At 46.1% G+C, this 16,579-nt stretch overlaps 1 protein-coding gene across 1 annotated transcript in view; it reads right to left on the reverse strand.

The window, feature by feature from the left end:
- Positions 1-10,158, reverse strand: part of slc1a7a (solute carrier family 1 member 7a) — a 26,053-nt gene extending 15,895 nt beyond the window's left edge. The window contains exons 1-2 of the mRNA XM_030114710.1: positions 10,018-10,158; positions 4,092-4,171 (exon numbers count right to left, since the gene is read on the reverse strand). Coding sequence (XP_029970570.1) covers positions 4,092-4,171; positions 10,018-10,158 — 221 coding nt within the window. The remainder of the gene's footprint in view (positions 1-4,091; positions 4,172-10,017) is intronic.
- Positions 10,159-16,579: the final 6,421 nt, after the last annotated feature.

Here is a 16,579-nt window from a genome sequence, read left to right on the forward strand (position 1 = left end):
CCCGGAACAGAGAAGCATATAAGCACTATGTGTTATGAAGATGAAATAAAAACCCTTCAAAGCCAGGATACATGCTGAAGTGGAGCCGAACGTGACTGAAAGGTGCTGAAGAAGCTACAGAGTAGAGAATGAGTCATTTCTTTTATCATCTGCTCCATGAATGAAGTGGGAAACCTCAGAGCGCCGGAAAATCAGTTTCCTGTAGCCTGTTGGTCTCAGTTCGCTGATAATGACGCCGCGCAGTAACCAGCTTTCACAATCCAGCAGACAGAGCTGCGTTCTTTCCACGAATGAGCAGCGAAAGAAGCGTTTGACACAAACAGGAGGGTGTGTGAAACATATCTGCTGACTCAGCTGCTCGGCTCGGCAGCGGTAAATGTTTGGTTTTCAAATAGTCGAAGCTATCTTCATGTTAATTGCGCTAAAGTAGCCTTATTATTGAGTTCCTTGATGAGGTTTACGATTTCTCATGAGCAAATCCTGAAATACGGAGTCAAATGTGCGATCCAGGCGTCATTTCTTTAAACCGTGCAGCTCCTCAGGCCCAAACCACATCAGACTCACAGAACAGCCTCGCTGTCTGACATCGCAAACAACGTAGCTCTCAACGTAATTTCACAGAGAAAAACTGAACTCCTTCTTTTCATTCTGTAATCCACACAGTAGAATTTCCTTCTGCAGATATTTTCAGTGTAAATAAATCGCAGCGTAACCTTAAAGACGAGGCTGTTGACAGCTAACAGCTGGTCCGTTTTAAAGAGTAATGATTACAGCGACTCTGTTTTCTGTGTGCCAAGACTCACTCCTAAAGTCTGATGAGAGCCCTTTTATTTCAGATGTGTGTTTTCTGTCCCTGACTGGTCATTTCCCGCGAGTCAAGGCCGTTTAGAGTCAAGACGATCTGGCAGATCACTGCTAAGTGCATTAATCCCCGACGGCGTGAACACATTAATTCCCCTCTGGGTGCAGGCGTCTCCGCTAAAATGATTTTACTTTGTTTCTACATTTAATTATGCGTTCCCTATGACCATCCCTGCATTTTTAAACGTGCTCTGACAGCAATCCATGACTGAGACAGTGTTCTTGAATATCAATATGCGGAGATTCTGTGAAATATACGTGTTAATTAGAATTCATTCAGACTACATGAAGCCCAGCACGTGCATGAAAAATAAATAAATAAATAAATAAATAAATAAATAAATAAATAACTGCATGAAACCGGAGAGATGCCGATCTGCAGGCAGGCGAGTGTGATCAGGTGACCACTGTTCTCGTGTTAATGATGACAGATTAATTCAGCGAACGAGAGAAGAAAAGTGTTCAAGGAGCAGAATACGAATCTTTCATCATCGGATCCGTTCGGCTCTAATAATCTGACCGTACACCGAGCCGTGCAAATTACTGAAGCTCATTAAACTGGCAATAAAAGCTTTTTTTTTTTTTCAGTCGGAGGCAGATTCACATCTGCATACCAGACCTAATTGGACGAATGAACATCAAGCGTGTGTGTGTGAGGATTTAAATCTGGCAATGATCTCACCGCGATTCTCACACACACACACACACACACACACACACACACACACACACACACACACGCACACAGCGCATTACAGCATTTTCCAAATTGAGTTTCCATTTCCAGAAAGAAAAACATGAAATGACACTAAAAGAAGGAAAGAACGACTGAATGTTGAAGAGCTGCATTTGTTTGTTTCAAAAAGCTGTTGACTGATTCCAGCCACATATTTGACATGTGTTTTCTTTCTAAGAGTGTGAAAGGGGTCAATATATGAATAGATCCATGGAGGACGCCCGTGGGAGGATTACCAGCTGGTCAGCAACACTTCAGGATGAAGAATCAAGACTCTCGGTTCCAGATGACTTCTGTCTCTGCAGAGCTTGTAAACAGCTGACTGATCGCTCCCGTTCAGATCTGCTGCTCTACGCAGCGCTCAGACTCCGGTTCAATTCTTTTTTTTCCCGACTGTTCATCATGCGGATGTGCTGCATTTCATTAAAACTACAGTGCTTCACCTTTGACCTTCAGATCGCAGCAAAGCATTGATCAGTAAAAGCTTTCAGGGCTATTATTAGAAGGGGACAAAAAGAAACTCTATGTGTGTGTGTGTGTGTGTGTGTGTCAGTATTTGTTGCTATTAAGCAATATTTAAAACGTAATCCTCCCCAAAAACCTACAGGGACACGGAGCAGGAGGAAGCACTGAGAGCAGCGGCCATTGATTCTGCATGACGCGTTCATGGGATAATCTGGTTTCCGCTTTGGCGAGAGCGCAGATGGCGCTGGGAGGGGAAAAAAATGGGGACAGACAGGCTATAGGGCGGCGGAGGATATTCACCCCCTGGATAAGCCCTGCTGTACCGTGCAGCGTGGCGGCCGGCCGATCTGTGCAGCCCGGCCTCCGTGCACGGGAGAAGAGGTGCGCTAACATGCAGGGCGATGAGGAGGAAATCAGTCCGGTAAGGGGGAGACGGTGAATCATGATTGGCACAAACACAAAGACTGTGAAGACCTCAGGATCCATTACTGCCTCCACTGAGTTCCCAGCAGGCACTGGGAACGTGAGGCGTGCAGAGCGGGAGCCGCTGTTTACTGCTCGGCCGATCTGCTGCCTGTGCTGGATTGGAGTCCGGCTGAGTTCGCGCCCCCCCCCCGCCTGCAGCGGCGGACTCAGATTGGTTAACATGTCTCGGCCTCACGCGCCTCTCGTCCGGCAGGAAAAACCCTGAACCCGCCGAGCCGGGAGGGAGGAAACGTTTCCACAACACACCTCCGGCTCCCCATCAGCCGGCACAGGAGAGACAAACGCAGCCATTGATAGACGGAGATAAAGACAGAGTGGGAGACAGACAGAGAGAGACAGAGAGAGGGAGGATTAACTTCTCATCCAGTCTTTGCTGTTGCATAGATTGTAAGTAGCTTATTGCACAAAGCACCCTGCATAGAACCGCTGCGTTTTCATGATTTGTTTTGGGAGGGTTTTTTTTTGTGTGTGTGTGTGTGTGTGTGTGTTTTTTTTTGTGTGTGTGTGTGTTAGGGACATCACTGACCTCATGCAGGCAACTAAGAGCTTTGGGCCTAAAATAATCAAACTGCAGGATCTGGCAGCCGGCGCTCCACTCAGGACGCATCCGAAGCTACCGGAGGGCAACAGCTTTACTTCCATATAAACATTCCTCTCTAATCCCGCATGCTGAAAAAGGTAATTGGGTGCAGCAAAAATCTCATGGAGGTTGTTCTTTTTAAGTCAGCGTCAGCCACCATGCAGCCATGTGAACATGATGGAGTGGAGCAGAAGCATCATGCTGTGTTTTCACTGAATGGAGCGTCAGTCAGACGCGAACTGATGGAAATCAATACATGCTGATGCAAACATCTGATTGCTCGTTTTTTGTTTGTTTATTCAGATTAAAAAGGGGATATCTAATGTAATTTCCATTCAGCTTGTGTTTTCTTTTGTTGGCCACTTGTTTTTCTTTGAATGAAATCAGTCTGACTTTCTCTCGTCTTGTGAGTTGCACTGCAGTGAAACGCGTGAAATGCTTTAATTTTCTTCCCCTTCCTTCAAACCAGCCTTAAAGACGTGCCTGTTCTGCTTTGTTTTCTTTATTATCTCACCCTGTAGCGTTTCCCTTCCACGAGCAAGCCGCTGGATTGTCTTGTCTCAGCGAGCCGCCGAATCGTTGGTTAGATTTCTTTTATTTCGCATTCACGGCTGTTCCTTCCTGTTTGGTCACGGCCGACTATGATTAAGACGTTTCATCTCCACGCTTCCTCTAATATTATTCTTTAATGAAACATCCAAATTGTCCACAGTCAGAGCCGATTCTCTGTGTTTCTGTTGGCGCAGAGGAAGAGGCGAGACGTGCAGGAACAGCAGCTCGGTGTTAAATCCGTCCTCCACAGGAAACTATGATCACTGGACCCTGGTAATGTTTTGCTCCAGTCGAGCCTAATTTGATGTTATGATAACGAACTGATGAAAATCAGCGTCCACCAGTCACTCAGCCGCCTTCCTCCCGTTGTTTGGAACAAGCAGTTTCGGTTTGTGTGAGAGCTGCTCTTACCTGGAGACGACGAGCGGCAGGATCAGCATTTTCAGCATCCTCATCAGCAGCTCTCCGGGAAACTGGAAATACTTCACCTCCTGCAAACGGCAGAGAGAAACTTGTTTCACTTCCACAGATCTCTGAAGTCCGTCAATCGCTGCGTCTGTGTCAGTTCTTCTTTCAGACACGTCCGGAAACCGTCGGCTCTGAACTCAAATTTCTCATTTAAATTAAATTACAGGATAAAAACTTCAAACTGAGAGACTGTGATCAAAACTGAGGAAAAAGTTACGAAAGGAAAGAGAGAAAACAGAATGTAGGTGCGATAGCTTTTAGCATGTTGACCATCTGGCTCCGTTCAGCGCCTGAAGAGCTACGAGCGTCTATTATGCGTCTGTTTTCTGTGTGTGATCTATTTACGGCGCCATTGATTCAAAGTCATTGAAAGCAAAGTAAAATCCACATGTTGCACTGGAAGCAGAAACTCATAATGCATGTTGTTGAAGGAGTGATAACGAGGACATAAAGCCGCCGTGTGATGCTGACGTTCACCGAGAGGTGTCCGGACGTATCGGACGGGCTTCCTGCTGTGCGGGATTACTGCTCAGCCACAGAGGAGCAAACATGACTGAAAAACACTGAACCTCTGCCTCGGCCCTTTGTGAGCAGCAGCTGCTGCTCTCACAGATCTGAAAAACACCCGAGCTTGTCGTTAGCCTCAATATGAGATTATTTAGCTCAGTCTGCCTGAAAATGTGTTTTTTCGTGTTTAATCACGCGGTTCCTGCTGAATTCTCACCTCCGCCGCTGTGAAAGAATCATGCTTCGCCACATGTTGCAAACTCACCAAGGAAATAGTATTTAATCACAGAAACAAAGACGTGACAGCGGTCATCTGTTGCGGCGACTCGCAGTGTTTTCTGCCTCAGGTATTAAGATGCTGCCAATTCTAAAAATCGCCTTGAGCTCAGAGTTTTGAAGTCGACAGTTTTGCTGCTGATTTATCTTCCACAGTGGTGATGGGTGTGTTGGTGTGCCGTGTCAGATCCTAACGATAGGAAAAGAAGGTGGTACGGAGATGTCTGGCAGAGATGCATTCTGGTATGCAGGAGGTGTAACAGGGACGCTGACAATGTCTTCAAAAAAACAGCAGCTTGAACCCTGAAAACCTCTTCAGAATATACAGCATCTGTTTATCCGAGCGCCGAAGCCCTGAACAGACATCCAGACTGCTTTCTTTATGGTGAACTTTCGCTAATTACCGCTGACCTCTGATGCTTCTCAGCCGAGCGGCTGTTTTGCCGCAAAGGTTAAAAAAAAAAACAGCAGGCAAACAGGAGAAAATACTCCTTCTGCTGGCGTACCTTCTCAGGCTACAGTTCTTCTTGCATTCCTCACATCATTATTAACATTTGCACAACAGTTCGTTCAGCCTCCACAACATTCAGCCGTTTCTTCATCAGTTCCTTCAGATAGACTGCACATCCTTTCAGACGACATCAGCCGCTTTCATTCAGCTCTCTGCTGTTTCATAACTTTATCATTTGCTTCTGTCAAAATGAACAGTCAACCCCTAGAAAAACAATAAATCGCTGCTTGAGTCACTACTTGTAAAAATGTTGAACCAGCCGTCAGAATGTGTCGGGCAGAGTCTACAGGAGGAGGGTTCACCACTCCGGGAGGAACTTTCCTCGTGCATTACAGGAGATGGCATTCACTGAGCGACGGATGAAAATGTGTGTGAAGACAGACAGAAGCAGCAGGATGAACACAGATGACCTGCAGTACTGTGCATCTTCAATTCCAAGAATTCCTGCAATATTATCTGCAGCTGAGGCCAAAAGGAGTTTATGTTTGTTTTAAATAAGAGTATTTTTTTTTTCTGTCATCATGAAAACACGATGAAGCGACGTGACTGTTCTTCATAATCAATACCTTCAGGACTTCTCATCTTGACGACACCGACGCTGTCGTGGACATGGAAACTTGCTTCTGCAGGTTATCCAGTGGGTTTTGTGGGTTCATCAGAGGTTTTCTCAATGAGAAGACTGACTGACTGCCTGATCAAGCGGACGTGAACAGAACCGGAGAGGAAGAGCCTGATGGGACACGAGACGAGCTCCGACCAAAACACCGCGTTAAGCACATCACATCTGTGCAGTGAGACCATGGAGCCATTAAAGCTTTTTGTTCTGGAGCCCGAGAGCTTTTAAGGCCAAATGGCAAAGAGTGTGAGTGAGTGTGTGTGTGTGTGTGTGTGTGTGTGCGGGCGTGTGGCATACATGTGTTATTTTGTGTGAGTCTGTATTGTGTGTTTGAAGGACAAACTTTCACCGAGTCGAGCGCAGCAGTGCGAAGAATCATGGGTTTGATTTATTTTTTTAAAGATAAATGACAATGAGAGACAAGCAGGGAGTAAAACTTCACATTATTTCCTCTAAACACAGATATGTAGATATTTAGATCTTACATTTAGAAGTGAGATTATCTGAAATGCCCAGCATACAGAGTATCCGTGGGAGCACCAGTGGCTAAAAGAGCCTCAGAAGGCGAGCTCGTCCCTCCACGCTCTGAAGACTCGAGCTGTTTTCCGCCTCCTGCTCTGGCCGCTCTTCAACCCTCGACCCCGCGCTGAAAAACTCCTCCTCTACGTCCCACTGAGTGATTCTCCCAGATTTTCCCGTCTGTCTCTTCATCTTCTCTTACGTCACGTCTTCTGCTGAATGAAATATGCCGGGAAATAAACTTGCTCTGACTTATGGTGTAAAGATTTGATCCAGATTATCACTCCTACCAATCTGGTCCTGCTCTGATCCTCGGCGTTGTCGCGCTGCACACTCATTTCAAGCCGCTGTGGCGTTAAACACCAGCAGGCCGCCGCTCGCTGTGGTTTATTATTTTATTTCTGTTTTACTTGTGTGGCAGTCGGATTGACATTATTCTCTGATGAAGTTGAGTAAGTTTCCTCACATTTCAGATTCGGTCATTTACCCAGAGATGCTGGAGGTCTGGGAGCCAGCAGGCGGGGCTGCAGCGGCGCGATAACGGACTGATTCTGAGGCGTTACCGTGTTATTGTGACGGTCCGGGCCTCGTGGATGTTGTTGAATGATGTTTTAAAGGAGAATGACGGGGGTTACATGTGGGACTGAACAATAAATATCTCCAGCTGGAGTCTCTCTGTGTGGAGTTTGCATGTTTTTCCTGCACATGTGTGGTTTTTACATTCACCATTGGCTCCATTGTTTATTGTACCTTTGGTTTTCGTCCTTCTCGAGAATTCTGCTCCATATTCCAATATTTCTGTTCTTATTTCTTATTTAAGCAATCATAATCACTTTATTAACCCACTCATTCGGTTGCAATAAAACATTCTCGTACATATTCATATATTATAGCTCTTGTCATATTTAGATTTATGTTGTATATAAAGTTAGATCTTTTCTTCTTTTAGATTTCTATTATTATTCTTATCAAGATTTGAACTATTACTTATTCTTATTCTTTATTTGCACACTTCCTCATTTTTTGCTCCCCCTGCACTCCGAGCTTCTGTAACTTTTCTCCATGGTGAGATAAATAAAGTGTATTCTATTCTGCTAAAAGCAGCATGTTATATAGATTTTATATTTCTGACCTACATCCCTCTCATTTTTGTGTTTTTTGGTGATTGTTTAACCTTTATAACACATTTGACTACGGTACTTGAGACGTGCATGTTTTCATGAACGCTCGACACTCGGCATCAACATCTTCATTTCCTTCAAACCAACGTTGATTTTTCAGCTTCCAGCTGACATGCGCTCGCAGGCACAGCCTCTGAACCCACCGTGATTCTGAATTTTTCACTGACGGATCAGGGAGAAGCGGCGTCCAGCCTGCGGATTGTACGGCAGGCCACAAATAATCTGCTATAGACTGAGCGTCGCATAAAGGCAGACGACAAACTTCCTGCTTCATCCTGCCGGATTTAATAAATTTATAATAACGCCGTTCCAATCGCTGCCATCTTGTACGAGCGACGTCACTCATAACCTGATTTCCTGCCACGGTGAACAAACAGTTCAAGGTCGTGACCTTCACCTTCCTGACCCGATGCTGATTCCTGAGTGTTTCCAGCTGTTTCCGTTTCCAGTTCAGAAATCCAATCAAAAATTAAATGAAAAGAAAAAAGAAAATTTGAACAACAATAGTTGAAAGTTCATATAAAAAAAACTGATCAATTCTGAAAAAAAGTGCTTAAATGTTTTTCTTGGCAGGAGTCCAGCGTACTTCCAGGAGGGCGTCCATCTTTAGCCTCCACAGTGCAGGAGCAGGAGGTGACTGACGTGTTTTAGGAAGCTGTCATGTCTGTAATACAAACGATGTCTTAACAAGATCATTTTTCTGTATTTTTGCGAAGAATTTAAACGTATTGTTCGATGCTTTAGTGCTTCTAGTTTCAGATAAATGTCCCATTCAAAGCCGATCAGCCTCCTTCAACCGCGGAGCTGAGAGACGTGACTGAACTTCACGGTCAAAACAATCTGAGAATGATCTCTGAACCACCGTCATTAATCACAGCCAAAACTCACACAGGTTTTCAACACTTATAAACTTGGAATACGTTATTGAACTTGGATCAAAGGGGTTTTCTCTCAGACGTGCGAAGCGGTTTCAGTTGGACCGGTCTTGCAGCAGTAATGAGCCTCCACGGCGGCGGCGAAGCCCCCGGCTCGTCACACTTCATCAGCAGCTGTCAGACATTCCCACCTGCAGCGGCCGGCGGCTTGCTCACATGAATACGGACGCAGCTCCAACGAAATGCGAGCTCAATGTCAAGCAGACGGCCGTTACCGTCGCTCTGGGGCTCAGCAGCACACAGTCGAAGGAAAAATAAAATAAATACATAAATTAGAGAAATCACTATTCGCGCAGACGTGGTTTGGTGCAGAAAGTAATTTCAGATCACACACAATTCCAACGCGCATCTCCCTTCAAACAAATACAAACACGTTCGCCCACATCCTTGACGTCTGTTTTTAAAACAGTCCAGGTTTATTCGTGCTTCTACAGTTAGATTCGATGAGGCTCGCGGTGCCAGGAGCCTCTTTCATTTTCTGAAGCCCTGCTATTCGATTCCACTTCCCCTGCAGTGTTGTGTGAATAATCCAAGCGTGTTTCTGTGGGTGATGGACAACTAATCTCCCTCACAGCAATCCCACAGATACGCTCCGGCATCTGAATGAGCAACGTCAAAAAGCAGAAACCTCAGGAACGTCTGTCTCTGATTTAATATACCCGTCGCTGCTACGCCACCTCTAAACGAGTCTAAACTCTCAATCAAATGATCCCAGGAGCAAGATCCATCTTTTTCTCTTTTTCCTTTCATCAAACACAACTGAACCGGGAGGGTCTTTGACATTCGCTTCCCAGATTCCGGCATGAGCAGAAACTCAGCCTGAGGGGAAAATGAGCCGCGGCCTCTTCACGTTCCAGAAGCAGGAACGGTTAGACGGTGGAGGTGTAGAGTCTGATGATCGCTACTCATTCAGAGTGTGGCGTCCTGCAGCCATCTGGCTTTTCATCACAGATTTGGGGACAGAAATGTCACCCAGTGCCGAAGACAGACTGTTTTTTTCTTCTTTTTTCTGCAGCAGGAAATGTAACTCATGTCATGGTTGCTTCCAAGGACTGTTTGCGAGTCGGCACGATGTCCTTATGAAGTAAGATGTACATGTTTTTAGTGCTCTTTATGTATGAAACGCTGCATTTGCAGTGGAGATAAAGAGACATGAGCGAGGAGTGGGCCGATCTCCAGGGGTCGAGGAGTCGGGGGCAGGAGACGGGGGTGTCACACTGAGACTCTGGAAGGGGCAGATAAGTGTGTGAGAGTGTGTGCGTGTGTGTGTGTGTGTGGGGAGGGGGGGAATCACAATAAGCACCAGGCGTTTTGACCAACTGACCTGCTCGGAGAGCTGCTTGCCTCTGAGGAAGAAGCCCAGCAGGCAGCCGATGACCACGGCCAGCACCGACAGGATGAGCAGCCCGTTCTGCTTGCAGACGTTCTTCACCCGCCCCCACACTTCATCCAGAGCCACCGCCATCCTCCTCCACCTCCACCACCGCCGCCTCCTCCTCCTCCTCCTGTTTGTCCCGGTCCTGGCCGCAACTCCACAACCACTCAGAGCAAAGCCCCCCTCGCAACACCTATTCGGCCATAGAGAGCCGGCGAAGAGTCAGACAGCCGCCGCCTCACGTCAGGAGCGGTCCGGGTGGAAGCAGCAGCCGGGGCAAAGCAGACGGATGGACAGTGATGGAGACGGGACTGAGCCAGACGAAAATAAAGCAAACAAACAAACAAACAAAAAAAAAACACCTCAAAAATATAAACTAAGGGGAAAAAGAAAAAAAAAAGAGGTTATTCTGTTAATGAAGGAGGTTTCAGAGACATTAAAGAGGTAGTCATCCACAAAAAGTAAAGCACTTCAGGAGTTGCTGCGTTTCCTGTCCGAGCCGCTTCCCTCGCCGTTTGACATTAGACACACTGTCAATCCCCGTCAATCTGCATCTGTCTGTTTCTCCCTCAGTCAAACCCTCCGCCCTGTGCCACCCGCCTCCGCCCGCTCCTCCCGCCGGCCGACAGGGGGCTCTGCGACAGCTGGTGGCATTGTCATCAGGGTTAATACTACGATCCTATTAGGCTGCGCTGCACAACTCAGATCTAAGGCTGGATTAGAGAGCTCTCTGAACAATTGGACGGCGGATTGTTCCAGTTCACCAAAAAGAAAAGAAAGAGAGAAAAAAAAAAAAAAAACCAAAACAAAAAACTAAACAAGCAGTACAAAGTACCAAACGGTGCAAAAACACTTCCAGCGCAGGTCGACTCGGTCTGCTGGATTCACGTGTGTGTATGTAATAACAAATGAAGGCACTAACAGAAGCACCGAGGTGGTTTGAGGTCAGGCGGATGGCCGAGGGCATTCTAAAAACCGTCATCCTCCATGTGCCATGGGGGACGAAATCAATAAAAAATAATAAGCTTGAAGCCAAAGCGAGCAATTAGTGACAGTGGTGTATTCACGGTATCCGTCATCATGCGGTAATACTCGTATGAATTCATGTTTAAAGGATAAGGCTGGCAATAATCTATTTAAGATAATCCCATGAAAGACCTAAAAGCAGCAGCGCAGCTCCGTATTTTTGTGACTGCCTGATTCTGTCTGTGGACGGTTCATTCCAGCCGAAGGTCTGAGCTCGTCAACTCTGTATGCTGGGAGGATTTCTACGCACAGCCTCATGGTACTGAGCTGGAAACAGCAGCAGAGGAATGATTCCACCTGCTGATTTACACTCTTAAAGAATGGTGAGGAGAGAGATTAGTTAACATTTTGCATGAAATGTTTTCTTTTTTCGTGGGTGCATGAGATTAAAAGAATATTCATTGCGTCTTGTTTTCAGTGGCTTTAAACATCGTCTCAACTGTGCTATTGCTGCTTGTGATATAAGGTCTTGTTTGTATTTTTTCCGCAGGTTTAATTAAAACTGGGTCATTAGGTGTATCTTGTTCTCATGAGAATGATCGACGCTCAGAAATGTGACTGTCCAAGCTAATTTGTTTTGACTCTGGCTCCGAGATCCTTCAAAGACGTCACATTAGTCTTAGATGACGGTTTGAGTGGAGATCAAACCTGATATATCAAACAAAAATTACTTAAAAAAGAATATTTTCAATAAATCAGAATAAAGTGAACATACAGAGGACTAAACATTCCAAAACTGAATAAATAAATGCACCATTAAATTATTCCGTTTCGTCCTCCATGAGCAAAGATTAAACTCGTCAAGACTTCAAAGCATGATCTGTAAGACTGACGACAGATGGACTGAGAGCAGTCAACTCCTTCATCCCTCCTCTGTCCTCCCCCCTGATTAGCTTCAGCCACAGAAATAATTCAGTTCAGTTCAGCTGTATATGTGTAGCTCCAAATACAACACAGTCATTTCGAGGCATTTTTAAAAACCCAACAACGCCACATGAGCACTGTGGAAACGGAGAGGAGGCCTTCACGGAGCCAGGCTCAGAGGTGCAGACTCTGCTGGTCCAGCTGGGGTGAAGGGAGGAAAGGACAGCCAGGACAGACAGATTGTAGGGAGGGATTCAAACCCTGGTCTAGGAAGGGGGAGGGATGTTCTGGTCAGTTCAGCAGAGAGAGACCCAGCGGCTGCAGATGGACGAGAACAGGAGGCTCACACCAAGGGCTTCCAGAGAACCTGCAGGGAGGTAGAGAGAGAGAGAGAGAGAGAGAGAGAGAGAGAGAGAGAGAGAGGGAGAGAGAGACATGATTATAAACCACCGGCTCCTTCACCTCCTCACACAAAATAATGTCCTGAGCAAATCCCAAATTGGCTTTTTACCAAATTACAGCACAACTGATCACATATTTACCCTCAGCACCCTGATAGAAAAACAAACAAGTAAAAAGAAAGGCAAACTATTCTCCTGTTTCGTAGACTTCAAAAAAGCATTCGATTCAATTTGGCACCAGGGTCTGCTGTAAAAATTACTACAAAGTGGAATAGGAGGGAAAACTTACGACATTATAAAGTTCATGTACACACACAACAAGTGTGCCATCAAGATCGGCAACACACACACAGACTTCTTCCCACTACCCCTTTCCCACTGGCCAAAAACCCGTTTAAACCCGTTAAGTCATGGCAGTGGGAAAAGGTTTGACCCGGGATTTCGACCCGGGTCGTTCACCCTGCAATCGACCCGGTAAATTCCCGGGTCAGCTTTCTACCGGCTTTTAGTGGGAGGGACACATCCGGGAACTTACATGATGACGTCGACGCAGCGCGGCTACGTTAGCGCGCTAGTTGTTGTTTCTGGACACAGCGTGAGATTCCCTTCGTCAACATGACCCAGCAGTGGCAAGATAGCGAGACCAGAGAGCTTCCCCTGATCCGTGGGTAAGAGGAGATTCGGCTACAGGTAACAGGGACTGTTATCCGCTGCATTGTTCACTTTCGTTTTGCTCCGTCGCGCTGATGATGTCATCAACGTGTGACACCATCAGTGCGGGAAAACGCAGCGACGCGGCTCGCCAGCAGGAGGTGAGATGCGGGTCTGCAGGCGGTGGGAAAGGCGTCTAAAAAGGCAATAGTTAGCGGGTCGCAGACACGGGTCGACCCGCTAGTTGCAGTGGGAAAGGGAGAGAAGGGGGGTCAGACAGGGATGCAGTCTGAGCCAAACCCTCTTCAACATTTACATCAATGAACTGGCAGAAGCTCTGGAACAGTCTGCAGCACCGGGCATCGCCCTGCAGACACAGAGGTCAAATGCCTGCTGTTTGCCGATGACCTGGTGCTGCTGTCACCAACCAGAGAGGGGTTACAACAACACCTTGATCTTCTGCACAAGTTCTCCCAGACTTGGGCCCTGACAGCAAACCAGTCCAAAATAAAAATAATGATATTCCAAAAAGGACCCAGCCCACTACATTCCAAACACACATTTCTCCTAGATAAAAAGGTCCTAGAACATACTAAAAACTACACATATATCGGTCTAAACATCAGTTACACTGGAAATTTAAACAAATCTGTGAATGATCTGAGGGACAAGGCGAGAAGAGCTTTCTATGCCATCAAAAAGAGCATCCAATTAGACATCCCAATTCCAATGTGGCTCAAAACTCTGAATTCAGTTATAGAACCAATTTCTCTTTACGGTTGTGAAATCTGGGGTCCAATTGCCAACCAAGATTATACAAAATGGGACAAACACCAAATTGAGACTCTGCATGCAGAACTCTGCAAATTCATTCTTCGCGTTCAACAACACAAAACACCAAACAATGCATGCAGAGCAGAATTAGGACAATACCCTCTAATTATTAAAATCCAGTAGAGAGCTCTTAAATTCTATGAGCACCTTCAGCAGAGTGAGCCCAGCACTCTCCACTACAAAGCCCTCTCCCACAGACGGGCTGGAAACACTCGCCCCCTCAGCCAGCAGCTTCTAGGAGTCTGCCCACAAACACAAGCAGAGTCACCAAACAGACAGCCAGTCATAGCCAACCAAATTATAAAGAAACAGAAAGACAAATACCTGAAGCACTGGACAGAATCCATTAAACACCAGAGCAAACTGGAAACATATTCGGCCCTAAACAAAAAATACACGGTGGCAGAATACCTGAGCACTGTGACCGACCCACAGCTCAGGAGATCCTGGACCAGGTACAGGCTCAGCGAGCACAACCTGGCCATCGAGAGAGGCCGACACAGACAGACCAGGAGCCCCCGAGAAGACAGACTGTGCCCCCACTGCACACAGGGTCAGGTGGAGACCGAGCTGCACTTCCTGATCGCCTGCCCCCTGTACCAAGATCTCAGAGACACCTACTTCCCCCTCATCACAAACACACACACTGACTTTCAGAGCATGCCGGACATGCTCAAACTGCCATACCTGCTCGGGGAAGTACAGCAGTGTGCAAACACAGCAGCCAGGTTTGAGCAGGAGTTTGCGACAGGAGACGGACTGAAAAACTGAAACCTCCATGAACCCGAGGAGGAGTACGGACCGGGACAAGGACCAGAACCAAGACCATCTCATCCTGTTATTAAAAGCAGCTCCCAGGTTTCAGCATGACTGGAGGTCAAAGTAATACCGTCGAGAGTTATTAGTATTAGTTTCTCTCTCAGATGTTTTGGACCAAATATAATAACTCTTTTGGTGCATTTTTTTTACCTGAATTCAGAAGAAAAGACTTACGACTCTTTCAGACATTTATGTCTTTAAAGGGCAACTTCGGTTTTTTGACATCTGGACCTTATTTATAGGTGTGTGCATGCTCATATACTCACTCAGACAAACATCGTGCAGCTCGGAGTCCTTCAGAAGTTATTTAGATCCAACCGATGTAGCGGCACTTAGCGGCAATGGAGCTTCAGCGCGGGACATAATCTCTGCAAAGTCGCTCATTTCGGCTGTATTTCTTCATCCATCGCCAGTTGTTATCATAAAGTCAGCACGTCTACCGTCTTCAGGTGAGTCAGCTGACAGTTTTCGCTAACTTAGCCACAATTAGCTCGGATGAGAACGTTGTGGAGCTCCTCTCCCCAGCAGAGAGGCACTTTGAGTCGGCCTCGGCTGTCACGGTGCCCCGGCGTCTAACTTCCAGGGGCCGAGTTGGAAAATGGCCCTCAGCTGCTCCACGGAGGCTCCGGATGTCCCAGATGTCCAGATGTCAAAAAACCGAAGTTGCCCTTTAAGTTGATACGTATCATCTGCTTAAGTAGATTTGTGTATCATCTGCAAAACAGTGGAAGTTAAATGAGTGTTTTCTGATCATGTACAATGTGAAGAGTCCTGAGAAAGAACCTTGAGGAACTCCATGTTTAACTGAGCTTAACAGTAATCGTTAACATAAGCAGAGTAGGACCAGTTTAATAAATATGACTGGAACCAGCTCAGTGCTGAACCTCAGACAGTAACCGTTTGCCAGCAGAACCTCCCTCGCCTCTGCATCCTGCCAGCTCAGAGCTATTTCTGCAGACCTGTGAGCACAGTCTATTTGCTTTATGTGTTTCTAATAGAAGCAAATAGACTGTGAAATAGACTGCCAATAGAAACTTTTATCAGTTATTGAGGCAGATCAACATTTCCACGTCCGCTGTTCACACTGTTGCTGAGCAGAATCTGTCACTGTCTGTTCACACTGGAGCTGCACCTGCTGTGGGCTTCGGATTGGCTGCTTGTGATAAATGGCTTTATGTTGATAGGACCAGTCGACATCTTGGCAGTTTCTGCTGCAACTTGATGTTATTTTTCTCTGGACCTGAGAGGATAGTTTTCCTCAAAACATCTATTTTAAGCTTACCTTACAAGACATATTTTTGAGAGAAGCCTATATCGGGGTAATCAGATTTATTTTAAGTATCTGTGAAAATCAACTCGTTCTGTCAGCATGTTATGAACACATGCTGGCCTGATAAGCTCGTTGCAAGTAAGAATTATACTCAAACTAAACCACATTGCGTCCTGAGTTCATGTCACACTGTGGAGACAGTAGAAGCGGACTGATCTTCTCCCTCAAAGCCTTTCGACATCCAGACGATCCACACTATGCCCCTCGGCGATCAGCGTAGTTACACCTTGTTACCTTCTGCACTTGAATTCCATTCAGCCACGGCCGACTTCAAACTGAAGCTATCAGCCAGAAAATACACACATTCACACATTAAATGTATTTGAGAATGAACTGTCATTTTCAGAAAGCGCCATCTGCTTCGCTGACAACCTAATTTAAATGAAATGATGTTTCCACCCGAACGTCTTTTCTGCTGCAAATGAGCGAGATTAATGCACAAGACGAGAAAATGGGCATAAACGGTTCAGTTCTGATGATAAAACGAGAAACATGGCAATGAATAAAAGTACAAAGAGACAGGGAGAACAAAGTGAAACAAACAAAAAAAAAATGTATTGAATGAAGTAATTTAATGTCGGGCGAT

This window comes from Salarias fasciatus, chromosome 18, assembly GCF_902148845.1.
Source record: "Salarias fasciatus chromosome 18, fSalaFa1.1, whole genome shotgun sequence".
Classification (NCBI taxonomy): Eukaryota; Metazoa; Chordata; class Actinopteri; order Blenniiformes; family Blenniidae; genus Salarias; species Salarias fasciatus.